The 27873-nt window shown below is 40.8% G+C and overlaps 1 protein-coding gene across 1 annotated transcript in view; it reads right to left on the bottom strand.

Moving 5' to 3' along the window:
* The window catches only part of EIF2B3 (eukaryotic translation initiation factor 2B subunit gamma), a 96393-nt gene that overhangs the window by 62978 nt on the left and 5542 nt on the right, over positions 1–27873 (bottom strand). The window contains exons 4-5 of the mRNA XM_035333263.1: positions 13766–13925; positions 8984–9095 (exon numbers count right to left, since the gene is read on the bottom strand). Coding sequence (XP_035189154.1) covers positions 8984–9095; positions 13766–13925 — 272 coding nt within the window. The remainder of the gene's footprint in view (positions 1–8983; positions 9096–13765; positions 13926–27873) is intronic.

Consider the following 27873-nt stretch of genomic DNA (forward strand, 5'->3'; position numbering starts at 1 on the left):
TCTTGCTCTGGGAAAATGGCAGGCACCCAAATGCTAACACAGGGATCTCAGAAAGGGATCTACCTGAAGAACAATATTTTTCGAGTGGCCTTAGAAGTGAAAAATAGCCATAGAGAGAAGGCTCATTCTCAAGGGATTTTATTCCTTCTGTCTGACTGCTGTTCATCAGGTGCCATTCCCTGCACACATCCCCAGAACATTCTAATGCAAGAATGGAGAGAGGGCCTCTCTGAAAATAATCACACTTGCTGAAAGACCTGCCCTGCATAAATATCTCCAACAACAGTACAAACAGAAATCAGCCTTCTTACCCGATACTTTAGCTGAAATTTATGGCACTGCTGGCCGTGATTCTGTTATTACTATTCTACCTGGCGAAGACTCAAAGTCACAGAAGTGGGAATTTCAGAGGTATTTTCAGCAACGCTGTAGCTCATTTGGGAAAAAAAAAAAGAAAAAACAAAAAAGAAAAAAAAAAAACACCAACACACCTAGTTCTGTAAATGCTGTACCAATGCAGTAGTGAACAAAGCTATATATTACACATATGCATACATGTGTGAAAACATGTACCATAGAGATGGAACAGAGAGAAGTTCGGGACAAGCATGGCCTCTGAAATGATATTTAATGCTACAGCTTGGGAATAATAAAGCAAAGAAAAATCAAAGGGAATACTGAAAGACAGTCTCTCGAGCTCTTGCAAATATCACCAGCTGCTGGAGGATTTATATGCAGAAAAACTAGAAGTTCAGCTTTAACTTGAATTTCCCTTGCTTTCTTACTGGTTTGCTTCCAACTTTTGGAGTTTAATTAAAGTCCATCAGCCAAATTTTTTCTGTCTGAACGCCTTAAATTATTCCATTTTAAAATCTGTACGTTTTGACTGAGTCAGGTCTTTCCAAATCTTGAGCTTTCACTAATCTGAATTATGAATACTCCTCAGCACTGTCCGCTCCCGCCCCTCCCTTTTATTTTTTAAAGGTTAAAGGAATACAAAATGATCAACCAAAGCAATACCAATATCTGTTCCTGGCCAATACAGAGGTATGCAGGTACATGCAAGCTATACTTAAAATGTGTAATTGTGCTAGGTATAGCGTTCTGCACTGACAATTTGGATATCAAGGTCCAATGGGCATTTTCTCTCAATTCCTACCAGGGTACTGCACATTTGATGACTGGGGAAGGAGAAAGTCTTATAAGAAATCTCTAAGGCAACTGGCTAAGAAGTTTTAGTGCTTGTAAAAGGCATCTCAATCTAATCTTCTTTAGCTGGAGAAATGGTGCAATAAATTTGTTGAAGAGAAAGGAAGGATTTAAAGCCAGAGAAAATTAGGATTTCTCAAAGCAGAACTGTAGAGGACATGGTGCCCTTAGGAATAGATCTCTGCTATTTACTCGATCTACTGGAAGAACTCCCGGGGAGCTTGTCTTAGCAAGAGAAAGGAAAGTTTGCTATGCTCTTCATTTCCTGTGTAATTCCAGAAACTGCCAGCACAATGCTGTTTGGGGAGAACCACACAACAGCTATTCAAGAGGGAATTCAGCATTGTATTCTGAATGAATGGAAACATTTTGAAAGATATATATTTGCTGCGAGTAAAGTCGAATGCGAACCCAATAAGGAATCCTGGGCACACATACCTTCAACCAGCTAGTTGTATATTCTGACTCTTTCCATTATGACTTCAACAATATCCTTAGCAGTGCTAAACATTACAATAAATCATCCAGGTTAGAGTTCACAGTAGCCATGAAGTAAGCGTAGTAGATCAGTGTTAAAAAAAATAGGCAACTACAGTTCAATTGATACCGAGTGTAGCTAATGTTCATGGAGAGACTATCGCTTTTAGGTATCCTTGCAAGTTTGGGATCTCAGCATCCACGATGAAGAAAAGGCTCTTCAAAGTCCGGGTTTCTTAGCATGAGCTACATGAATAGTTCCTTACAAAATTCCCAAGGGTGTTTGCCTCCAGAACACTGCAGAAAATTTCTGCTAAGCATGACAATTTAAAGGATTAAAACCCAAGAAAACAGAAATGCAGAATGGTAGGCAAACCACAGGAGTAAGCTTTGGTTGAGCTCAGGAATCAGGACCTCAGCTCCAAGCAGAATAAGACCTTTTAACTGAAGAGGAACAGTCACATGCCTCATTTCACCCTTACTTTGCTTTAAACTAGGCTGTTTCCTCCCCCCTGTATTCCACATTGGCTGATAAATTCCCCAACGGCGGGTGTTAACTAACTCCACATTCCAGTCTGCTCTGCGTCATGGAGTTCCACATCCCGCTGATGAGGAACACATGGCTGACATGTGGTAGGGGAGAGCCTGACAGCACTCACACAAGTAGGGATAACTCCTCTGACCTTTGGCTTTTTTCCTCTGTACCATCCCAACCGTACAATAAGGAGTCTGTGCCCCTCTGTTGCTTACTGGTCATTCTGGGGGTGCTGGACACAAGATGAACCCCTAAGATTTCAACAGGCAGCTACACAATACCTCTCCAAACACACCCAATGGTTGAAAACATATGTTGAGAGCAAAACACTGATCATTCTGTGCCTTTCCCCTAACCAGACCATTGAGAGGAACTTCCATATCATATAGGTTACATCTAGATCAACGTGGGTAAATATGTCATAGAAACAATGAGTGATGGCTACCTTTCCTGCCTACTTTGTAAAATGAACTCAATGCATGGATAAAAATTGCACAGTGGCAGCTGTATTAAAACACTGAGACATCTTTTTAAAAAATGAACAGGACATTTGACATCTTTTCAAGAGCCAACCTGCTTTTAGACTAACAATGTGATTTAGCTTCAGTATGGTGACTCATTCAGAGCACTACACGTACCATGTCACATGTACTCTACAGCATCCAAACAACAGTCACCTCTTCCTACTCTGAAACCTTCAAAAAGTAAAACTGAATCACGGACTAAATGCCAATCTGAGACCACAGCATCAGACAAGTGACTAATGACAATCAGTGTCAGTAAATGTGTGTTGCAATTAGAAACCAAATGCTGAGCCTCAAACTTTCTGCTTTTAGTCTTATGCTTACCGTAATGCTGGCAAGGATCTTGCAGTAAAATAAAACCGATTGTCAATAAATCTTTCTATAGCTAAATTTAATAGAAGACCTTGCTAATATTTCCAGATTCCAAGATTCATGACCTCTTACCTGTATAAGCTGTCAAGACATAGCACGACCTTTCTTTTATAAACAGGACACGAAGACGTTGTACATTCTTTCCAACTTCTCACTGAATCAATAAAATAATATGGCAGGAGCAAAACACAGTAAAATCCAGTGGAAGCAACAGTATTAAAATAAGTAATAGCAGCTCTTTAAAATAAAATGCCCAATGTCTCGTGAACTGCTTTGATAGTGCATTCATGTTTGTTGTACAATCACCACATATAAAAGCACCAAATTAATGTCTTCCTTATATTTGGCTAAATCTATCTTCTAAACAATGAATCATTTTAAAATACTCAGTTTCTGAAGTTGAAGGCTACACTCATCCCCAACATATTTACAGAAAAAGCAGAACAAGGCTTAAATGCATAACAAAAATGCAAACTTTCTAAGAAAATGAATTCCTCTTAGGCTACAGCAGTTACTCCTAGGGAACTTAGAAACTTCTAAACAGGCACGTAAGACCTCCAAAGGCATCTTATGAGCATCTGTTCCTTACTCATGCCTCAAAAACTCACAGGCCAATATCTTTTCTGAAGCATTTAGCAAAGTCCTCTTCCGTAAAGAAATATGATTAAAGCTACACCAAGATTTTTAGAGTGTGGTTATAGTCTGAGAAGTTAGTGTATAAAAATCACACCCTCTTATTCAATAGAGCTAGTTTCCCTGTTTTGATTCAGAGTCAGATCCGCTTGCTTTACTGGCTAAAATAACTTTTTACAACTTTTTAAATTCCTACTAGTACTGTGAAACTAATTCAGTTCTGGGAAGGCGAACCAGATTCTTCTCTGGCTTGTGCATCTGCAAGAGGATTATTACCTACATCTACACGTAGAATTCCTGGTTTTCTGTTGGAGGAGCCAAAAATGAACCTGACTTATTTTCTGGATGCTAGTCAGAAAATTTTATTTTTAGTTATGAAAAGAGCAGATCTGAAATAACTGCAAGAAAAGATTTGGACTAGCAGTTAAACCATGAAGTTCTACGCATCACTTTCAAAAAAGTCACATTTCAGAGAAAAGAAACATCCAACATCTTTCCACAATATTCCTCAAAAAAATCACTGGAATACAAAGAAAACTTAGTAACGAAAGTTTGCTAATATTAAACTATCATTATTCCCCACATGGGAGCAACACAAAGCTAACATATGTATATTAATCCTCTAGACAGCTGAGCCCAAATAAGAGTTATTGCTCCCTAGTCTGTCCTGAGCTGCTCCTCAGGGTTCCCCCTCTGAGCTGGGTTATCACATCCCTCCTTTCCGATCTGCCAGTGGTTTTGCTTGGTTTTGCTTGGGGAACCACTCACTAAAGTACAAGGAAAAATGAACCAAGTTACCCAAGTCTTGCTGTTTATCTCTGAGAAGTAACGCAACTCATTTTGATACATGTGACTGAGGAAGTATTCAGTCATACATCCAGCTGGGGGCAAGGTGGAGGGGGTAACCCTAAAAGAGGACATCTTGCCCATGATCTAGTTCAGGATGCTTTACCCAGTGGAGCATCTGCCTGTATTTGTGTCATCCCCATCCTTCCTCATGGAACTCTATTTTATAAGAAAAAACAAATGAATCGCCATAGGAGTAGCAGAGTTTTTCAGAGATGCCGATTTCCCAGGGAGAGCAGGGGCAGAGAACAGAAAAGCTAAGGAAGCTGCAGTGTTTATATATGATCCACTTATTTAAGACAAATTATCAGCAGAAAAAAAGGCAATATCCCAAGGCGATAGAAAGGAAATCAAGTGTATCAAAGCTATTTCTGAACTCCCATTACCTACCCGCTTGGCAATGCGGACTTTCAAAATTACACTACACCAGTCATTTTTATTCTCATGATGCAAGGGGAAAGGGAAGGAAAGACTCCCCCGTCTTACCCTCTCTCCCCCTCTTTCTATTAAAATATCTTAAAAACAGATCTGCATTGTTTCTGCAAGGTTACTAATGTTAGTACTACATATATTTATAGATGAGGTATTCCTTTCTGTCTGAAGCACATGAGGTAATAAGTAGCTGGAATTGTCATGGTGATTTATTAACATATTCTCTGGGAGAAGCCCTGCACCTGCGTCTGTGCAGATGGAACACCCACGAAGACTGAACTCACCCTTACACAGCCCACAATATCTTGAAAGGAAATGCTCCAAATTTAGACCTGCTCCAACAGGTGTCTTTTACTGTCTCACTTTGCATGACCATAAATATCTGAGGTGGAGCAAAAAAGTTCCCCGTCCATTGTAATTGTGCTTTGAAAACAAATACCTTTGCCCCATCTCTCTCTGAAAACAAAAAAGGCAGCTATGGAATTCTCATCATTTCCTCACTCCTTCATGCTGCCAAGCCCTAAGTCAGAGAGATGTCACTGGCAAAACCAGGCTCCAGGGATGAGCACAGATTTATTTTTTTCCCTCTTCAAAGAGCCCCAAACTGGCTCTGAAACTTCCCCAAACTGTATTTCTTTCGTTCTAGTATCTCATCTTGCAGCTATTTGCCAGAGTGAATGACATGCACAGGCTGTTCATGGCTTTTTATAAGCTCTCATTACCCAGACAGGGAACCATTTCCTTGAAAATCCTTTCCCCAGCAGCATTAGTCTCTCTAGGCACCACCAATAAATTTGTTTCCCAGCCCATCCTGATGGGCACCAAAATATAACTGAATGGATATATCTGATCCTGTTTTGCACTTGTTTACTCCACGGAGTATGCTAAATGTGTGAGTTGTCACCACCGTGATTAACAGCACAGAAAGAAAGAAAGAAAAAAAAAAAGCTTTTGACAGATTTGCTCTGATAATCAAAGGAGAAAAATCAAGACTCCTTGTTGTGGTGTTTGAAGGAGAGGTATTTCTCAAAACCAGTGCAGCTATCCACAACTCACAAAAAACAACAACAAAAAAGCCACCCACAAACAAATCAACGCAACAAGTCCTGAAAACAAATTCCAACCAAACTGAGAAAAAGAGTTGCATACACCACTTAGAAATCCTATTAAAATGTTCCTTTCTGTAATGCTTTTCATTATTACAAAAATACTTGACTCAAGAGCAAACAAACATTTAATACTCAACAGGTACTCAGGAGATTGTGTATTTTCCCCTGTCCCTCCCCACCAGCTGCTCTTTTATGGCAGGAAAGCGAAGAGTGTGAAATCCAATGATAGGAAAAAGGCAAAGGTCAGAAAAAAGGTTTTTCTTCAAGGATTTAGATTTGCATTCTACAGCTTTGGATGTTTTGTCAACAGAACTTTCCTCCTGAGAGAAGGGGAAGCCAAAGGTTCTTTGAACCGTTTCTATATGGGATCTATATTTTTACCAGTAACAGGATTCTTAGCTCTAACAAAAAACTCATCTTCCCTCTTCTCATTTTCTCCGCCACTCCCTCCTTGTCTCCATTTCCACCCCCTCCTTAAAAAGCAGGAGGGGTTGGGGAAAAAAAAAAAAAAAAAGAAAATGAAAAGGATCTGAAAAGCAAACCAAGCACTGAGAGTTCTAGAGTTCATGTAACAAGACCACCATAACCCTTCAAAGGGGCCATTAAAAGCAAAACAAACAAAAGCAACACCCTCAAGATGTCTATTGTATTTTGCAGAGGAACAAATGAGTGTACTGGAAATTCTCCCATCTTGCCACAGCTCCTGCTATTTCATTAAAACAAAGTCCAGAGATCAAGAAACAGCCAACATGGTAGCTGAAAGTCAGTCACTTCAAGTGATCCACGAAGGAAACGAGATCGGGCTTGCTCCTTTTTTTCTCACTTTACTATGATGTATAAAAAAAGACTTCAAAGATAGTTTTAAGCATTGCTTTTGTTTCTCACATGAGAAAGTCAGGGCTTGAGCAGGTCTAGACAACGCAGTGGTTAGAACTTCATCAGCTGCCAACACTTTGTCTTCCTAGAGCTCCCACAGTTGCTGCTACCCTGGAATTGCCTCATATGAAAATATTTGACAATTTCCATATAGTATGTTTCTTCCCTCAGAGCTTCTCCAAGATGGCAGCTGTAGAACAGAGCACGCACCAGCGTCCACAGCAGGCAGCTTTGGAGAACAGCAACATCAGAGCCTCACCCAAGCAGATACTGGCCCAAAGCTTCAGCCTGATTCTTCGAACTGCCAGGCCTTTGAATCTCCAAATAAAATCATGGTCTTGGCTACTTGTATACTCCCCCTGAGAATGTTTACTGTATGACTATATTTGAAAATGCCTTTTTTTTTTTTTATATATATATATATATAAACTTACCAGATCTTCTCTCTTTCTGCTCCTAGACTGTCATCTGTAGGCTTCACTTGGGAGGTAGTTAACACTTTGTATTTACATATGCACAGCTCTCAAAGCTAAGACAGGCACACAGAGATCTTGGCCTGCCTGTGCATTACCAACACTACATTTACCAGTTCCCGAACAGTTACATTCGGGAAGGTCTGCTGAAGACAATGTAACTAAGCAGGTGTTCCTGAAGGCAAAGTTTGGCCTGCAGGATAAAGCCTGATTAATTTAGCTATAGGGTAACAGGAATGAGAAACCTCTGGTTAGATGAACCTGTAAAATCAGAGGTCAAATAAGCTCACATATGTTACAGCAATTTCTAAGTTGTTAGATCAGAGCTCCCCGCTAGTGCTAGGAGCAAGCCATAAAGACAAGCCTATCACTAACAGTAGATAAAATACTCCTCCTTAGCTCAAAATAGACATATTAGCCTTTGTTCACTCAAAACCACAGAATGCAACAATGCTCCATTTCCCATATTATGCTGGTAAGTGCTGCATATGGACAGAACGCATGCCTGCAGCTCAGTCCCTGCCATAACCAAGAAAAAAAAAAAAAAGAAAAAAAAGAAAGGAGAGACAGTGGCGACACCCTGGGACAGGCCCTTTCCATCACAGCAGTTAACATGGCTCGCTTTTGGCCACCATCATTTAGGGTAATCCTTCAACTCTGGCAGAGGACAAGTCATCTTTCCGCAGGCATACAGCACCTCCCTCGCATCTGGTAGCAGGATGTTCAAGGAAAGATTACAACTAGCAGAGGATTGTTAAAGCTCGGATATTTCACATGGCCTACAGCATACAGCAGAGGCATTTTCACAGAGGGATTATCTGGGAGCAGACCCCAGATGTCCTCATCCTTGACTTACAGGGTCCACATGGATGAATTTCCCAGCTCTCAGATGGCTGCCCCGCAGGTGTCTAACCTCACAGAGGTGAAAGCCTGACTGTCAGCCTGGGACAGACTACAAAGGCTGGTCTCTGAAGGAGCCAGCAGAGCTTCCACGGAAGATGTCAGACAACATGCATCTTAGAAAACTAAAGTCACTTTACAGAAGAGCATACACAACTACAAACCATCCTTCATTCTTCTACTAATGGATATGAATTATGCTGCACATAAAGCTCAGCTATGTCTGGCATATTTAATATATTCATCCAAATCCTCAGTGCAATTTAATGGTGGATATAATAAAGTTTTTCTAATTAATATTTTTGGGCCAGGAAACACAGCTGAGGTTTTGTGCCTTATATGCGTAGAGTGTCATGAAATCCTAAGAGCCTTTCTCAGATACAGTGAGATTAAAGTTTCATTTATGGACCTAGGCCTACCACTTCCGAATATCTGAATCTAAGATGTATCTGAACTACACCGACACTGGCTTCATTTCATGGAGGGTTACCTTTTCACCCATTCATTCTCTTTCATGTCTTTAACCATCACTCCTGCTCCACCATTATTTCCCCCCATTCCAAGCTCAGTTTCTATTACAGGGACTCATAAGCTTACTTCTGAAGGATGGATCTTTTAATGACAAGTTCTTCATCCAGGTCAGCTTCATTAGCCATGAAGAGCAATCTTTTTCCTGTATCATCCACTCCAATGAAGTCACGCTGCTCCACTGAAGTTAAAAATAAAAAAAAAATAAAATTATATAACCCTGTCTTAATGTATGCTGGGAAGACAAATGGGACCACCACCAAGCCCTGAAATATAAAATACTAGGTTTCACACTGACCCAGTAAGTCAATGAATTTGCAATAAAGCTAAAAAAAATCCACAATATTTACTTTTTTAAACATATATATTTTTATGTAATATTTATTGACTGCGTTTCAGTTGGGGTAGCTGACACACATGTATCATGGCATTTGAAACACTGTCCCTGCAGCTTTTTGCATCCTTCTTATGAAGGTGCCAACTACAGGTCCTGGCATGTAACACTCCATCCCGAGCCATGCTAAGAGTGCTTTCCTTCTCTCTCTCTCTCTCTCCCCCTCAACTGCAAGCAGAGAGCTCTTCAAAATCCAGCTGCTTCTTCCTCATCATAAATCACTCCACATTACAATCAGGTGGTCTGGAGAGTTAAGAGAGTTAAGACATAACTACTTTGCAACTGATCTCCCATTTCAGACAAATACAGATAGCAGTAGAAATATTAGGTAACACACAAACATAAAGGTATAGACTCTGAGACTTCTACTACTGATGTTTCTGGGTGGGTTAACTTCTTTCAAGTACCTGTTCATAAAACTGCCAAGCAAGTGAATACTTAATAGTCCCATATATTATTATGGCAACTCCCATCTGCTGCAATCAGTGACAGCACATCAACAGTGACTTTGGTCTACTGAAATATAAATCATTTATTTTTGAACAGGTTTGTACACCTTCTGAATACAGTGGTGGCAGCTTACTCTCACTTAGTATGTAACACAACTCCGGTGGCACCCATACACTGCTTGTTACGCAAACACAGGTTGTCCGAGAATGCCATGCTATAGTTTTAACAAAAAACAAAACAAAACAAAAAACTTTTATCCCACTAAATAGTATTATTTTGGGCCAAACCTGCAGATTTAAAATCTCCTACATTCTAAGCCTTTAACCACGTAGAAATAACAGCACATTCAACAACTGGATAATTTTTTTTCACAGTTAAGATCTTTTCACAGCCAAACTGCATTTTTAACCCCATTTTCCCCATTTCAGCCCCGTCCCTTATTTTCTTCATATTTATTCCTTCAGAGTTACCATAGTAATAGCCACTATCAAAATAAAGTCAAATCTACACAGCTGTTCAAAGCTCTCCTACTGGCAGCCTTTGATCCAAGTGATCAGGCAAACCCTCTTCTCAGAAATTAATCATACAGCAAAGAAATACAAAAATAGGCCCGAACATGTAAGGCTGACAAATCAAGTACCATCAGGATAACGCTCACTTTGCTAGAGAGCACCATTTGGTTTGGAGCAGATGCCAGGTGAGGGGAAGCTTTCCCCTGTACGTTGGCAGTAAGTAGCTTTACTTTCGTAATTTAAAAAAGACAAAAATTATGATTAAAATCAATTACCCAGAGACACAAATCGCACTGGCATTACTCTGTGAGGAAAGACAAATGGAAGAATGAACACACAACTAGTTTTCTGTATCTCTGTGAGCAAAGTATGAGAAAAATGTTAAACCTGCAGTGATGTTAACTAAAAAAATGGTTTAACATATGAAAATAGAATACAGGATACATTTTCCCTCCTCAAAATAGATACATAAGGATTTGACACAGCTATTGTCATTTATTAATTACCCCAGAAATTACATCCCATCAGTTCCGAGAGCTTTGATGACCTAAAGAAATCACAAGAGAATGGGGGTTGAGCAATTCAGTAGGGAGAAGAAGTAATTTTCAGTCAGATTTTCTAAAATGCTTTTTAATCAAGCATAATTAATTGACACTTGGGAAAAAGACACCTTTGTTAATGATCCAGTATCCCCATCCTTTCAATTAAGGGGAGAGAATTCACACGATGCAGCCTGCGAGACCACCAAGAGGTCTTCTGGCAAACACAGGGAATACCAGTGATGACATGCCTGCTGCTTTCAAGACAAGAAAAACAAGCAGAAGAGTCACCATCCCCATTTTTTTCTGCTTTTCTTTATACACAGAAAGGCTCAGACACTCTTTCTCACCCCAATCCCTTGCACATCACCTTTAAGCACATGGCGCCCTTCTGGGTGCCTGAATTCCTGACATGCTTTCTTTATTTGGGTTAGTACCATTCACCAGCTCTCTACTGTATTTTTTTATTGCCATGCCTCTTATTAATCAATGTAAAAAGCCAACGAGATGATTATCACCAACAGTTGATCCTCTAACTACAGAAGCCAGTGAACTTCACCTGTAACTTGCAACTGAATTATGTCAAGCATTTCAGAAAATCAGCGGTTTGAATCTGTGGCTGATTAATACTGCAATTGACGCTAATTTAAAAACTGTTATCAGAAGCTAATTTAAAAACTGTTATATACATATATATATATATATCACAGTTCTTGAATGCTTAATAATCTAAAAGCAATGACTTTGTATCAGATACTATGAGACATGGGAGCTAAGTCTTGCTGTTCCTTCTCAGAAATTAATAAATTTGTAGGAGAACACAGACAATAAATAAAGCCCCAGATATATTTAGTGGTTTGTCAGGGATCCACTTCCTAATAATAACGCTTCCAACAGCACAGTGCAAGTACGTACAGAACCACGTATGTGCCATGAATTAAAGAAGGAGCCAATAGTGCCACCTACTACGAAAAGCTGCCTGACATACTCCTTGTTAGCATCTTGTCTTCAGTTCCTTGTAAGCTTTCTCCAAGTTTAACTGGTAGGACATTTCTAATGCTAGGTGCCTGCCTTAAGAGCAACACGGGGAAAACTTCAGAGAAAACAGTTCAGCTGCTTCTAAGGCTAAAGAAAAAAAGTGGATAGCCTAAGCTTAAACAGTTGGGTGGTCCTTCCATTGAAAAGCTCTGGTATTCCAGTTCTTTGGAGAAGAAACATGGCATTCAGTAAGGGCTGACGAGTTGTGTCTCAAGAGTGTACTTTTTACTATCTCGCTCCACTATAAATCTTTGAAAAACTGCAGCTTCACATAATTGTTCAAGACTTCTGTTTTTGCTGCAAAAAGTTTGGCAGATTTTATTCTCCAGGAAAGGTTGTTTTGATGGCTCAGCTCCTAGAACTGATCAAACAGCAGGTGACATCTAAGGTCTCCTGTATCATCAAGAGGTACAAGCAAGGCACACAAGCCATGATGCTCCACAGCCATGCTGTCATGACTGATCCCAGAAGAAGAGCTTGATCTGCTGTGGTTTTGCAACTTTTTTTTTTTTTTTTTTTTTTAATATTTAAAAGTAAAAGCTCTCAAGGGTGCATAGCTCTCAAGCAAAGCATAAAATTGAGGACTCTGCAAGTCGGGCTGGAAGGGGGAGAAAGGAGTTCTGAAAACTGGTGGAAATAGGGTTCTTTTGCTGTTTGTGAAAGAACACTAGACCCCAGAAAAAGGATTTGCTCGCAAGCAAATTAAGAATGCATGCATAACCTGCTGTGTTTACACACTTGGTAAATCTTCAAAGGATCTTGTTTGCCCTTGTGTACCTCATTGCCCCCACCGTATGTGTTCAGAGCTCACGTTCTGTGCTATGATGTTTAATCATAGATCCATCCATTTATAGCTTCTGAATGCTCATCTTCGTGGCTACAGTAATGCTCTTGACAATGCTTTTTGTGCCATTATCACTTGGATTGCCTTTTCAAAAACAGGGAGGTTTAGAGCTGTATGAAAGTTGAAGTGCAAAATGCTTTCGGTCCTGTTATCCTTATTCTTTGCTCCAGAAAATCTTTGTCTAAGCAGCTTTCTTTTAAAAACACATTTCCTCCACTTTCAGACACACACGTAGTCCAACTGTTGGCTTGCATTTCACTCCTCTCAAACAGTTTGAAGCTGTGCTTTCTTATTCGTATTGCTGTAATGCCTCTGAGCTTTAACCATGGACCAGGACCCACTAAGCTGGCAATAATCAAGCTTCAGCAATTTAACAGATACCATTAAAATAAAATGAGAGGCATGGTATGAGAGCAACTGTATGGTATTTAGTACTTTTAGCATAGAAGTAAAATGGGGATAATAGCTCTGCCCTGCCTTACAGCAGTGTTGTGAGAATAGATACATTAAAGATCACAAAGCACTAAGATACTGTAAGAAGGACGAGATAAGCATCTAACCAAATCCTTGAAATCAGTAGGAGTTTTGCCTACTGAAAGGCTCCTGGATGTGATCTCAGAAGGATAATTCAGTACATAGCACAAGAGGGAAGAATTTCTCCAAGTATTTGTTATCCATCTAAACCTGGTCTGACAGCCAATTGTAAAAATTCCCAGCTACGATCTGACTGACACTGAGTGCCCTTGAAAAAAAACTAGCGGTTTTAATGTTCATATGTAACAAAAATTTAGGGATTGATCCAAAACTCACTGCAGTCACCTGGAGCTTTTCCCTTAACTCTTGTGAGCTTTGGATCGGAGCCTGCACGATTACACGAGTCTACTACTTAATTCTGAGCTGGAAAAAAGCAAGTCACACCCCCACCAGGGAATGTGAGGAAAAACAGAGTTATCTGTACCTTTTTCTTTCTTTCTTGTATGATTGATAATTATACATATATGATATGTATATACATTTCACATGATAGTGGTTTCACTGATGTTTATAAATAAATTAATATTCCCATCTACATACCTGGCTTTTTTTTCCCTTTCTGTCCTGGTACCACTTCTGCAGGTTCATGACTTTTCTTCATCAACATGGACAGAGTAGCATCGTGTGTTCGAAAGAGATCCACAACTTTATATAAATCAACATCTGTGATCAGATCGCAGCTCAATACTAAAACATCAGTCTGTCAAAGAAAAAAAAATAAACCCTTCAGAAATACAAATGACCACATATGGATTAACATTTGATGACTTAGCAATAAATATACCCATAACTTTTTTTATTAAAAAAAAAAAAAAAATGGGGTCTGCCATACTCTGCCAGAAATAGTTACTGGCTTTTACCAGTCCACATTTCTTGAGTCCTGCTGTTACTGAATTAGTTATTTGATTAATGCTTATTCAGCTCTGGGTCATAAAGAATATGTGATCATCTAAATTGCCATCATCTGCTCCTAATGGAAGGAACTGGGACACAGAAGCCATGGCTTTCAAGACTGCCATGAAATCCTGCAGTATTTACGATAGCTACTTTTAGTTATATAACGACGTAGAAAAGAAATCCTTCTGAAGAAATCTTTTTAGCTGACTTTGCATCTGACTACAAATCACTGGAAAAGATATTTAAACTATGTTATTTTACCAAGAAAAAGAAATCAAAGACTATCTAGGATGTGATTTACTCAGTAATTGCGCAACGATGGTGGGCTCAGTTCAGAAATACATTTCCTAAAACCAGCAATACCCAATATTAAAAAAAGAGGAAGTTAGGTTCTATTTAATAACAGGCTTTTATTTAATTTTGATCTCACAGGATTCCAAAGTGCCTTACCAAGCAAATAAGGGAACTGCCGCACGTATCACAGAAATGTGGTCCCATAGCGAGTGAGATGTATCAGCTTCATTAGCCATGCACACCACTAATACAGTCTGGCTAAAAACTCTCACTTTGAAACAATTTTCTGCATTTCCTGTGGGTTGTGGAGCGTACTGCCAGGAATCCACTAGTTTGGTAATTCACTTCATTTAAATTAATCCTAACAGGACATCTCAGCTGCATTGCCTACAAATAACTAGCAAGTTTCAGTATTTTTGTTATATATGTTTTGTTTCTGTACTTTTGTTAATAATTAGCCTTCTAGATATGTCTCAAAAGGACTGTTTCTTTCTTGACATTTAACATTTTCACATTCTGTGCTACCATTTACTATGGTAAACCTCCTTGCAAAGGAGAACATGGCTTCCTAATTTTGTCTTTTTTTAGGATGTTATTTAATAAGAAGGGCATTAGAAAAGACTTGGTAAAATCTGAGTTGCTTTTCTCATGGAGGATCAAGAATTCCACTTTTACTTTGAAAGCTATCTTGGATCAAAAAGGAATGGCACAGCATTGACCTTTTATTACAAAAATAGGTTCGCTTTACAGATTTTTATCAAATATCAGGAGATTCCACAATGCAGGTCAAAATAACCGAGGCCTGGTATTTACTGTATTTGTCAGGTTCTGCTACAAATGCTAGGCGCTTCCATGTGTTTACCAATAAGTCATTGGAATTCACCATGTCACAAACTAGTAGAACTCTTGATCCAGCATGCTGCACAAAAGGTCAAGCTCTTCAGTTTTCATCTTATTTCTCCCCACTTTACTGAGAAACACCTGGTTGCTTTACAGGAAGGAACAATGTGCAGGTTAAGGTATTTTACAGGTCCAAAACCTACATCGCATCTCCCCTTTTAACATATTTTCAAAATGTGTATTTTATATTATGGTTTTGCCCAGGAGAAGTGCTTTAATTAACACTTCTCTAAAACAAACAACATGTGCACATTGGGAAAAAAAAAAAAACAACAAAGCACTAATGCAAGCTGCCTCGCACTCTGGAACAGATCTACACCGACATTCCAGTGTGTACAAAGAAAGGAAGAAAAAAATCAACTTGGTATGGAAGTAAATCTTCCATTTCAAAACTGTACAGAGTGAAGAAATACATATTAAATACCCTGAAAAAGCCTGCAATTTTTTCAGATTTTCCATTTTTGCACGAGCACCAATGAGTTAAAGTACTTGCAGAAAAAGCCAAGATGGGATCCAGGACCCATATAAAGAGACCTATACTTTTCAAACCCAGTTTGTAGAAGGAATAGATCTCTGACTTTGCATCTAAATGCATCCACTCTAATGGTGAAAACAGCAATAATAATAAAAGAGACAGACACACCGATGGACTTATCTTCAGGAGCTATTAGCTGGACTTGTAAAACAAACCTTGTAATTATTTCACATGTTACTAAATGCTTGAATCTGTCACTACAGCAAAATCCCAACAAGCCTTTCATAGCCGTGAACAGGCTCCTGGTTTTTTTCTCCTCGCTATAGGACAAGCTTTTTGCAAAAACTGAATGCAAGACCCCTGAGGAGCATACGGGAACAGAACCACCAAATGTCTGGTTGCCATCTGTTCTACCCATTTACTCTCCCAATATGTAAATAAACGTCAGTGAGCGCAGGGACCAGTGAAACACACAGTTGCTCTGTAAAGCCCACATTTCTGCCTCTCCTCCTGATGAGCAGAGCAGTGGCCTCAGAAGCACGCTGAGAATACACCATGAAAGGCTCTTTTGGGACTTGACAGCCTCTCCTTTGAAACACCACCACCCTCATAAATAAAGCCCTCACTGTCTAATGGATGCACTTTTTTTCCAGTGTACAACTCCTGAACGAATAAACTAATGGCTGAATGAAAAAATAAACCATCCTAGAACCCACGCAGGAGTGTGTGTTTTTCTTTACTTTTTTAGGGTGGGCGTAGAAGAATGAAAATAAATGGTAGATCTTGTGTTTTTTTTTTAAGTATATACTTCTATACATACCATATATATACAAGGCACCTTCCCAATGAGCCACCGATACAAAGACGCAGGCACTTACTGCATGCACTCCTGTGCTAACAAGGGATATGTGAACATACTTGACTTCATGAATTATGCAAACACCTAAGTACACACACACACACACGCACACCTCTTAATGAAATACATGTAACAATGATTACATCAACCCCAAACTATTATACAAACACACGATAAGAATCAACATGAAGTGATTAAAAAACCCAGCAAGTCCACACCCCGAGCAGAACCACTGCAAAGGAAGAAAAACGCACGCACACATCTTTACAAACAGCATGCTCAGCACTCGTTCCAGCTGGGGGGAGGACAAGGCTGGGGTCCTAAATCAAGGAGGACCATCTAACAGATAGGGCATGAAACAAATGCTTGACATTTCTGTCATTTTCCAGCTCTGCTAAGGTCGATGGGTGTTATTTTGTTTGCTGCTTCCATGGCACGGAGGAGCCCTCATCACGGAGCAGGGCTCTTCTGCTGTAGCTGCCGTGCAGAGCACGTGGAAATACCAGGCAAGTGTAACTAGAGAGAAGAGCAAAAGGTTGTGAGCTGGGGAATTCAAGAAAATGCTGCAATACTGCTCAGGTCTAGGGACAGCAGCTCTAGCACGCTGGCATCACAGCTCATGCTGTTTGTGGGCATCACAACAGCCACAGAAAATAGGAGGAGAATGTGCCACTGCCCTGGGAAGTCACCCTGGCCTCAGTAACCCCACCAAACCTCAGATGTGCAATTTACGCATTCAGTTTGGAATTTAGACTCAGCTTCTAATCGATGTAGAAAAACGAGCTGCTGTGGAGGTGAGTTCATCCCACCCACGGTGTGAGTTTTGCGGAGGCGTTTCAACGCCCCTGCTGACCGTGGTGGGAGCCCTGGGCTTCCAGCTGAGCCTCTGCTGAACACCCACCCACTGCTCGGCCAAGTAAGGAATCACTCCAAGCTCCAGGTCTCAGCTCTGCCTCTCTGGGTAACAGCACTGCACCGTCAGACACGTGCTCCAGAACTGCGAGGTGAGATAACTTGCATGCTCAGTCTGGCTACATGCAACGCTAACATAAAACATCAAGAGACTCATATATAAAACAGAAAAGCTGCACAGAGAAAGAACTCAAACCCAACATGTCAACAATTACACTAAGCCCAGCACAATATGGAACATCTAAAAACAAAAACAAAACCAAAAAGCAGAATGTTTCAAGAGCTTAGTTCAAGACAACCGATTTAAAAATAGAAAACATGTTTTCAATGGAGCTAATTCATACCATAGATCAAAAGATGGATGCAATTATATGGTGTAATATACCAGCATAAATAAAAAGCCTTGGACTTTCTCACACCCTGTGTACAAAGGCAACACTAAAAACTCTTTTATATTCACAAATGACTGCTAGATCCCTTCTGTTCAAACAGGAGATATCAAGGTTACCACAGATAGCTGGCAGCAAATGCTGACTTTTTAATGGTATTCACTATGCCTTTTCTGTCAAGTATAGACAAGGGCAGGACCTTGTAGCCTAAACTGCTGAGGGCCTCAAAAACTGCAGACTAGAAAAATGAGAAAACATGTGTTGAAAGGAAATCTCTAATTTGAACAAAATCAGCCTCAAGAGTTAGAGGAAAACAAATGTCAGATTGCATTATAAACAGAAGAGAGGCAAAGTATCCACGAGCAGTAGAACCAGCTTCTAACAGACCCCAGGACAGACAAAACATTGAGGTGAAATGCTCAAAGTTTCCAATGGCACAGTATTACAGCTGAGGCTTTGACAGGAAAAGGAGAAAAATCAAGAGATTAGATAGACTTTGTCCCTCTGCTCAGCCTAAGTTAACACATGCACAAACAGGGAACTTTGCATCACTTCCTGTGGTGCTCACCATACAACAAGGGGGAGAGGAACAAGTTATAATTACTGCTGGAATTAAGACTGAGAGTTTTAAACACAATAGCCTGGAACTTCACCCATATGTTGCATTAACAGCGGGGTTTGTGCGTAATACTTTTATTATTCCAAAGAGTGGAAAGGGGAAGAACAGTTTGGCTGTGGGCAAACATTCTGCTTGCTTGCTCGCATGCTCCAGGCAAAACCAGAGGTACCTCCCAGCAGTCGCATTACTCACCACTCTTCAGATCAGAAAAAACTTACATCCAAGGCTTTAGAGAACCCCTTTTTATCTCAGCTTCCATGAAGAGTCCTCCAATTTCCACACCTGTGACCTCTTTGAAGCTCTATGGCTGCTGATGTAACTGGAGCAGGGAACCTCTTTTTTTTTTTTTTTTTTTGATGTCTGGAGGATCTTGTTAACCACCAACTCAAATGACTGCCTTTGGCTGGGAATTCCCACTCTGCTTTTGTAATGTCCTTGATAGCAAGATTCAGAAGAAAAGCATGATTTAGTGCTTTGTTAGCACACACGAACCATTTACCTGCTGTGCATTTCCCCTGCAAGAGCAAGCTTGCTGTAGGCTAGCACCTTCATAACCCTAAGGATCTAGGGCAGGGGAAGCACAGTGTCCTTCAGTCTGAAATCCAGCAGCAAGCCCTCCTCAGAAAAGATGGATTTTTTAAATTATTATTTTATTTTTAAATAAAGCAGTAAAGTGGAAGAGACTTAAAACACAAAAACAAAAAACCCCAACCAACTAACCAAAAAACCCCACAACATAAAACAACCAACCGAAAAACAACAGAAAAGTCTAATGCAGGAGCCAAGGGAGTCTCTTCTCATTTCTTGGATGGCCCCAGATTCGTCAGGTGAGGATACCTAAAGGCAATGTCAATGCCTTCACACACACAACCTGTCAACATCACTGTTTATCTTCCCAAAGAAAGCTGGAAGAAAGATGCCAGGAGCTGGGGAGGAGACTTCACCCCAGTCCTATCACACGGTTCATCCAGCACATTGTATCTGATGGGATCCTACAACAAAAACACCATTTTAGGTTATCTCTCTATCTCAAGAGCTACCATCCAAAATCAATATTTTTTTAATTTACATATATATAAGCTAGGAACAGGAAAGATATTCAAGCCCTGAAGGCATCCTGTCTCCTCCCAGGAGGAAGTCTCCTTACCTATTGCTGAAACTGACACGTGGGGTGGAAACGGGTAATTTACAGTTATCAGCAACTAAAAGCACAAGTTAAGCCCATGAACTTGTGTTCATCTCTAATTAAGAACATTTTCAAAAGCAGGTCTTTGCTATTGGGACACTTAGTGAACAGTAAACCTTCTGTTCTAGACATAAGCTTTTCAATCCATCTTTCCTTCTGGTTCTAACTACTGCAACTTTTTGCTACTCACACAGAACTCCAAAAATCATTTTTCCAGCTCCCTCCTGCAACTGTACCACCCTTTCCACCAGTCACCCCGTTTCTGTCACATCAAGCATGATTTGTTTACCTGCTTTTTAACAGCCTGTCTCTTTCATCCCTGTTCGTTTACCAGATCTTCTGCCTTCGAACAGCGGAGGATGCCAGCTCTATCACCTACTTGTGTTTTCCTGGAGAGGTAGGTTCATGTTCTGCCGGGCTAACCTTTATACCCAAGACACATTCTGCATTCACCTGCAAGCTACCACAGCATGTCATTAAGATCTTTTGGTTAGAAGTCTGCTACCACTACACATACAGAAATCTGACAATCACCAGGCAATCAGTATGCTGGGACACCGGACTTCATACACTGGCACACAAACTCTTTACACTCCCTCATTTGTCTGAGGCCAAGCATCATCTCCTGTGTTTATGTCCACATTCTAAGCATGCCACAGAAGAGACTGGTTTCTGCCAGCAAGGCATCCAGAATATGTGCTCTGCCACTCATGACAGCCACGTGTGCTAAAGCTCAGGGAAGCATCCCATAACCCAGGCTCTCCAGTTCATGGAGGGTGAGCCCGGCAAGCTGGATTCTCTCCTGGCTCAACGTACTGCACCAACAGATCCCTTCTTCACAGGCAGGAGAACTCCAGAAATGAATGGTGCTCTCCTCGTCACTCCTGTTCCTGGAAGGAAGGTTTCCAGGACTACCTGGACCGCAGAATTGTCAGACCCGCTGCACGGCTGCTCTTGGACTCTGCCTCCCACGAACAGCAAGGAGAACGCCGCAGCCGGGCTCCAAGCTCAACAGCAGCGGCGCAGCAGGCTTGCTGCCAAAGCCCAGAGCTCAAGCCCAGGCTTAACACTTAATGCAAGCAGAGCCTTAGGCAGTCAGGTGCTGTAGTCATACAAACAATAATAATAAAAAGTAGTCCTAATGGAGCTCAACTGGCTCAACTTATTGAGGAGAAGGACAGCCTTTGCCCACAGCCCGCAGTTACCTAAGCAGCAGAAGATCCCAGCACCACAACAAAAAGCAGGCAGGACTGGTTTGAGGGCTCGAAAGCAGCGTCCAACACAGAACCAAAAGGCAAGCTGTTTTAAGAGTGACAATAAATACCATCTGGAATAAGTTACCAAGGAGTGTAATAGACTCTTCAGCAACAAGAAGGTGTGAATGAAGACTTGCTATCTTTCAGAAACGCACTAAGTCATCCATAGGGTTTGGGGCTAACAGCCCTACTTATGGTGTGCAAAGCCCTTTATAGACTAGGGGATCAAAACCGACCCTTGCAGTCTCAAAACCAGATTACACATGAAAACCAAGACGTATGCAGCACATGTCCTCAGGAATCATTCTGCCATCCCATGGCTTGTATCAGAATGATCTTAAAAATGGTGCGAAACGCTCTTCCCAAGGTCAAGCCAAGTCACTACACAACACTCAGTGTCAAGCCTGCTCTAACAGAAAACCCAAATGCTAATCTGCTTCGCAGAACACAGGCTGAGCAGAACCAGCCCCTCTGAAACACAGCTCAATGGCACCGTCACTCCTTCCAGCCTGCATGGAACTGAACGTCCACATGCAGTGAAACCCTTTTAGCTTTATTGAAATGCTTCCTTTTTTTCCCTTAAAAACTAGTCACACCATGTCACGTAAAAATGCTACGTTTTGAATCCTAGATTTCTATATAACCTCCTATCCAATGCTATTTTCTCCTCTAGCACCTCTGCAGTTATGGGTCTGCAGCACCTGGTGTGAGAAACACATTATGAAAACTTGAAAATCTCCACTCTTAGCATCCAGAATTTTGACCACCTTCCCAAAGGAGCTAACAGAAGTTCTATTACAGAAGAATGCCTAAACTTGCTTCAAGAAAATCTGAATACATGATTGTTACTCCCTTTTCAGAAAAAAATAAAAGAAAAAAAAAAAAACTTACATGGGTTTCCCAGTTAATGTAACATGACAAAAATGCAAAAACAAGTTCTAGGCATCCTACAAGTCCACCAATCTTCACCATGGCTTTCAACAACATAAACAGTGCTGAGCATTTTTTTTCTGCCAAAATGACAGCCTCTGGGGCAGGAGGTACTGCTCCTGTTATCAAGATTACACTACTGTACCAGGCTGCAAGAACAGACACAAGAAAAAGCCCTCTAACTGTGACTCAAGGGGTTGACATTTGGCATCTCGTCCCTCCCACACCTGCCAATAACTGGAACTATGCACTTGGGTTAACACATTACATTGTGTTTGATCTAAACAAATCCATTTTGTATTCCAAGGGATGAGTACTCACTAATGAATGTCACCTTCAACAGAGTAAGTGTGCCAGCTGTACAGCCCACAGCTGCCATGAAGAACTCCACGCTTTTATGAGGGAAGGGCTGTTAAGATCCAAGACCTATCCAGGATGATTCTACACAGGTAGAAATCATCCAGGCTCAAAACAAAGGAAAAAGGCTGCAGACAACAAGAAAGGAATGATATTCCAGAAAAATGTGTAAATTGTAAGTGAATGTCTCCTTGGAAGTAACACCCTACCTGAAGCCAGAGCTGCCTTCTCATGAGGATGGGCCAAGGAGAGTGGAAATAAGCTGAAAATTAATAAGAGCATCAGACCAGATGGTGACCTAACATTCAACACAAGATCAGCACTGAGGTGAGGAATACCAACCAGAGCCCTGCACAACTCGCTCTCTCTGTGGAGTCCAGGTGATGTCTTCATGTTCCCATCCAGGCAGGGGGTATAGTTTGTGTCTTCAGGGCTCAGACATGGAAGGAATTTGGCTTCTCCACTGACAGCACCAAGGAAAGACAGCAGCTGAAGGATACCGACTCCCCACTGTGTAATAATAACTTACTCTCTCTTTGGAAATAAGATGCACAAATCCATTTCACAGGGACTCATCATTTCTTTGATTATTCATCACAGAACAACTCCCGGAAACTATAAACCTGGGTTTGACTTACCAATATAAAAGGCTTCCTATGCCTGACAAAATGAGTTGATAATAAGGAACCGTTTGCCTTCATGTGTCCATCTCTAATGGGCACGTGAAGGCAAAGAAAAGCGTTACAAAGTGCAGACTGGCGTTTCACACTATGTATACTCTAGCTATAATTTTCCTTCAACACATAGCACATTAAATTATTTACACAAGACTGTATTTACTTTAAATAGTGGAAAACGAAGGACGATTTCCAAAAAAAAACCCCACTGACTTCTATTTACTGTCACAAAACAAGAACTGGTCGTAGCAGCTCATACAGAACAGGAAAAGATATTTAGCAGAACGCTTTTAAAGAAATTATTTCAGTTATACACATGTGCAAAGAGCTTACTGTGTCTGCAATTAAAATACACTGAGTTTGTGTGATTCATCAGAAACCACGCAGGGTCTAACTGAAGGCGTACACTGCAATACGGGAGAAATTCCAACAAACTTCCACAGCAAAACAGGAGGCATTGGTCGACAGAACGAGCACAGGCCTAGAGGACAGGACACGCAGTGAGAGATGCAACAATTAAAACTGAGAGGCAGCTCAGGCCTGCCAGCAGCTCTTCTTGCAAAACATCTAAGGTCTTCTCTTTTTTTTTTCTGCCTGCGTGTACAATGGAAGGCATCCTCCTTAGCTGACAATGCGCAGAACAGAAAACGCCCTAATAACCAGTCTTGATGCTAACCTTCAGAGCTAATTGCCTCATTCAAACTTCTGGTGTTTTAAGCCCAATCCATTGTAAACCCTGGCAGCAAAATAATTAATTTAATTAGCTACATACTTCTAAAGCTGAGTAACTTTTTTTTTTAAAAAAAAAAAAAAAAAACAACACCCAAAAACCCAGCAACTGTTGAACCCTTTAACTCTCATTCTGCCAGGAAAAATGAAGATGAGAGCGAAGTCCCGAACACATTCATCAAGCACACAGTCAGGCTGTGCTGTATCATTCCCCCCAGCAACATTGCCAGCCTGAGCACCTGCCAGTATAGCTGCTTTGTTTTTTTTCCCCACTAAAACAATCAGCTGTGCTTTGGGAATGGGACTTGGGTGTGCAATCCATAATTAATTTTGCCTAGCACCTCAGTGGTGGTAGCTTTCAATCACACTCATTGACTGAATCAGAGGTCGAAATGGGAACAAGATGCCGCGTACCCAGCGAGCTGCCATCTGATTCGGCTGCTTTTCCCACCCAGCGCTAAGGCCATTGTGAAAGGGAGAATGAAAAAAGCATCAGGAGAGCAACTTTTATTTGTGTTTGAGACACTCAAGTAAACAGCATTTTCTGTCAAGTCTCCTGAAAAAAATGGATGAAATTCTTTTTACTATTTTGAAATAGAGGAACAGAATAGTTAGTTAAGTCGTGGGGAGAGAGATTAATTCCTTTTTTTTTTTTAATTTCCACTGACAGTACAAAAAAATGCATAACTATATATTATGGGGACTGAGGTTTTTCTTTCCACGCTCACCAAACTCTGCTTGGCTGTACCAAAAGGATTCAGGTTCCACCTTCCAGCCGTTACAGAAAGCTTACTTACATCATGTGTTTGGAAAGGAGATTTTTCAACAGAGGAAGTGAAGCGCTTAGCCATGCCGTCCAAGACTACACGGATCAGTGACCCTCAGCAGCATACAGACCACCACCGTGACATCACACTTTCCACAACATGGCTCCCAAAGATGCACATACCAAGAGAATCTGGAGTTTCAGGCTTTGTTTATTTGTTCAAAGAAAGTTGGTTTTTCTTCTTCTTTTTGGTAGCTTTTTAGGGTTTGTTTTGCTTTGCTTTTTAAGAGCTGTATTACTTTCAAATCTTACTTTTTGAAGCTGGGAAAGCCAGGTGGACCACCTGAGATGAAATGTTTCGTATGCAAGCACTTACCAGTGATAGTAGCAGAAGCCATGCTGATTAGTTCACAGCATATTAGTCAGGGCTTCCATTAACACAGCTAAGGACTCATCAAGGAAGGAAAATGTGAAATTGTTCCATTGCTGCTACTCTGCTGGAACACCACATTTTAATCATTGGCTGGAGCATAGCTGAGTGACAGGAGGGAGAAAAATGCTTAACAGAAGATAAAAATAATAAAGACTTAGCGCAGACAAATGCTTGATCCAGGCACACCCAACCCACAGTTTGAAACATTCAGGATTTAACCAGGTTTCCCAACCTGCTGCCTGAAGAGGCCCCAGCCTGAGCAGCGGCACCAGACAGCAGATGTGTGGGTCTGGTAAAACTTGGCAGACAAGAGGTCAAATATTAGAGAGGCCGAAATTTTAGAGGAACTGATCTGTGAAGTACAGCAACAACCCACGTTTTTTTGTTTTTTTTTTTTTTGACAACAATAACCTGCAAGCCACAGAAAGGTCTGCAGCCGTTTGAAGAATGTTACAAGCAGAAGGTCACAGAAATACAGTTCTCAAAAAGGTTTTCTGAGTCAGAGTTTAGCCTCCTGCCATTCCAGGTATCGCATTACTTAGTTTATTTAACAAAAAGAAAAAAAGCTTCTCATTCCAGTATAAAAGTAGGGGGATTTTTTGTCTTGATTACCCATCCTGGCAGACTGTTCCATAATCCCATTCTGCTCTGACTGACGAAAACCTTCCCACAACGTTCAGCCTTCTCGCACAGCCATTTTAAACTCAATGATATTCCACTTTGAATACCTTATCTCCTTCTCTAGTGTTTGTTCTGCATTTGATGCTTTTGAGTTCCACACTTCCACAGTATTCCAGGCAAAAAATCTTCCCCACACCTTAAGCAATTAATTTCTCATTGTCATCACAAAATACTTTACCTGATACATTCTATTCTTGCATTTACTTTTCCCTCCTCCACCACAGCGGCTGCTCATTATCATCTCATTTCAACTAGTTCATTCTGGGATGTCATGATTTACTTTTGGGCTCCTAGTTGAATTTCTCATTAGTAATCCCCAAAATCTTGAGTTGTGTGTCACCAACCAGAGTCTTGACACTATTACTGTGCTGTAACACGGCAGGCCATGGCACGCGTATTTTTCATACTCATCCTATGTATCATCCAAAGGAGGTCTACTAAACCGTGAGAGAGAAAAAAAAAACTTCCAAGAAGGTAGTCAAAGCCAACTGGATGGAGACATAAAACTGGACTGAAGAATTCACAGAACCACAGAACAACGTTCTGGAGAGAACGGCTCCACAAAAGAAGCCGTGACAGACACTTAAGACTTGAAAAAAAGTATGTTCACCAAGACCAGCTATAGAGGAGAAGCCTTCCTAAGTGAGCAAGGGGATTACATTACATAAAATGTCAAGAGACATCAAAAGAAGTTAATTTTTTTTAAAACGCAGTCTACTGCCCCCAATTACGAAAAAAATCACAACTGAAAGATGAGCTGCCTACAAAACAAAACTGCATCATCATCTACTGCGTGCAGCAGACAGCACTCGCATCGCTTCTCTTGGTAGAAAGCATATCAGGTAACCCCACTGAAACCTTAAGGACTTTTACTAATTTCCCCATTACTCAGACTGAACTCATCTGAATGCTCCAGCCAGCGTTGCTTACCAATTAAAACCAGAAACAAGGACTGGAGATAGTTACTGAAGAGAAAGCAATTATACATGATTAAAAAACACACACAAAACGCACACATCTTCACAGAGATACACACCATCCCCCCCCCTCCCCCCCCCCCCCCCCCCCGCCCCAAGCACACTGCTCCTGGCAGTTAGCAAGCTTTGGATGCTAGATAAAAACAAATAACAACAGGAACATGGAAGTTATCAAATTACACCTTAGCACCTGCTCTGTCACACCTGTAACATCATTCTTAGTTTACAGCAGCGTGTTGACAAAAGCGTAAGAGAGGTGGAAAACCCTGCTTCCTGAAGGAGGGAGTTTGATTTGCATTTCATACAAAAACAGCTCATTTTACACCTATGTTAACTCAAGTTTTGATTTCAAGCACTCACTGACAGGTCAAGAATATTCTTTAATGCAAATAACAGATTAAGACAAGGCTCCAACCAAAGCAGGAGCCTACAACATTTGCCTTTCAGAGACATAGGAAAGCGCAGATTTGGAACCTAAGGATACAATTGCTTTATTTGTTGCTTGTTACAATCCACCAGAGTTGCTTGGTTCAACATAGCTCTTCATTACCTTCAAAATGATTTAGTAAAGGGTGTTTTACACCACTTAACACAGCTTTTCCAAATCTGACAGGCACACAGCAGAAGACATCCATGGTACTGCCTCCTTCTGTGTCCTGTAAGTCTTGCTGGACTTGTCTCACTTCCACGCTGGGGGTGAGGCAATAACTCAGAAAGTACTGAAGTTTTCACTATGTAAATTACCTCAGAATTATTCTGGTATAATTGCACGTGTGAACAATTGAAAGAAAAATGGAAGACATGGAAATCAATGTTCCTGGACTGAAGTTACTCAGCTACACAGGCTCATCTCCCAGAACATGACATCTCCCTATGTACCACCCTTTTGCCAAGGCCCCACCTGGAATAGGGGAGCTCCCTTCACTGTTTGTGACCAGGGAAGGTCATCAATCTTTCATCCAAACCCGGAGGCATGGAAAGATGGTTTGTTCTCTGTTTAACCCATTTAAGCTCTCCCACTGGCATAAATCATGAGGTGGCAGAGACCTGTTAACACCTCTATGGTGGTAAAACTGCAGTTTCAACAAAAGCATTATTATAGTACCATCAACTGTCAGTCTACACAAGTTGTGTACTACTATTTCCAACCCCACATATAAACAATAATTAAGCCTTTACAGTTTTACCATCATTTTCATATTTTGAACAGCTACCCTCTGTCTGTCCTGTAAGATTAGCAGTAAACTAGGAGTTTAAAGGGTCAAAGAAATACAAGTGACAGTGAAATCAAACATACCTCCCCAAAACAAA

The sequence above is a fragment of the Oxyura jamaicensis genome, chromosome 8 (assembly GCF_011077185.1).
Source record: "Oxyura jamaicensis isolate SHBP4307 breed ruddy duck chromosome 8, BPBGC_Ojam_1.0, whole genome shotgun sequence".
In the NCBI taxonomy this organism is placed as follows: Eukaryota; Metazoa; Chordata; class Aves; order Anseriformes; family Anatidae; genus Oxyura; species Oxyura jamaicensis.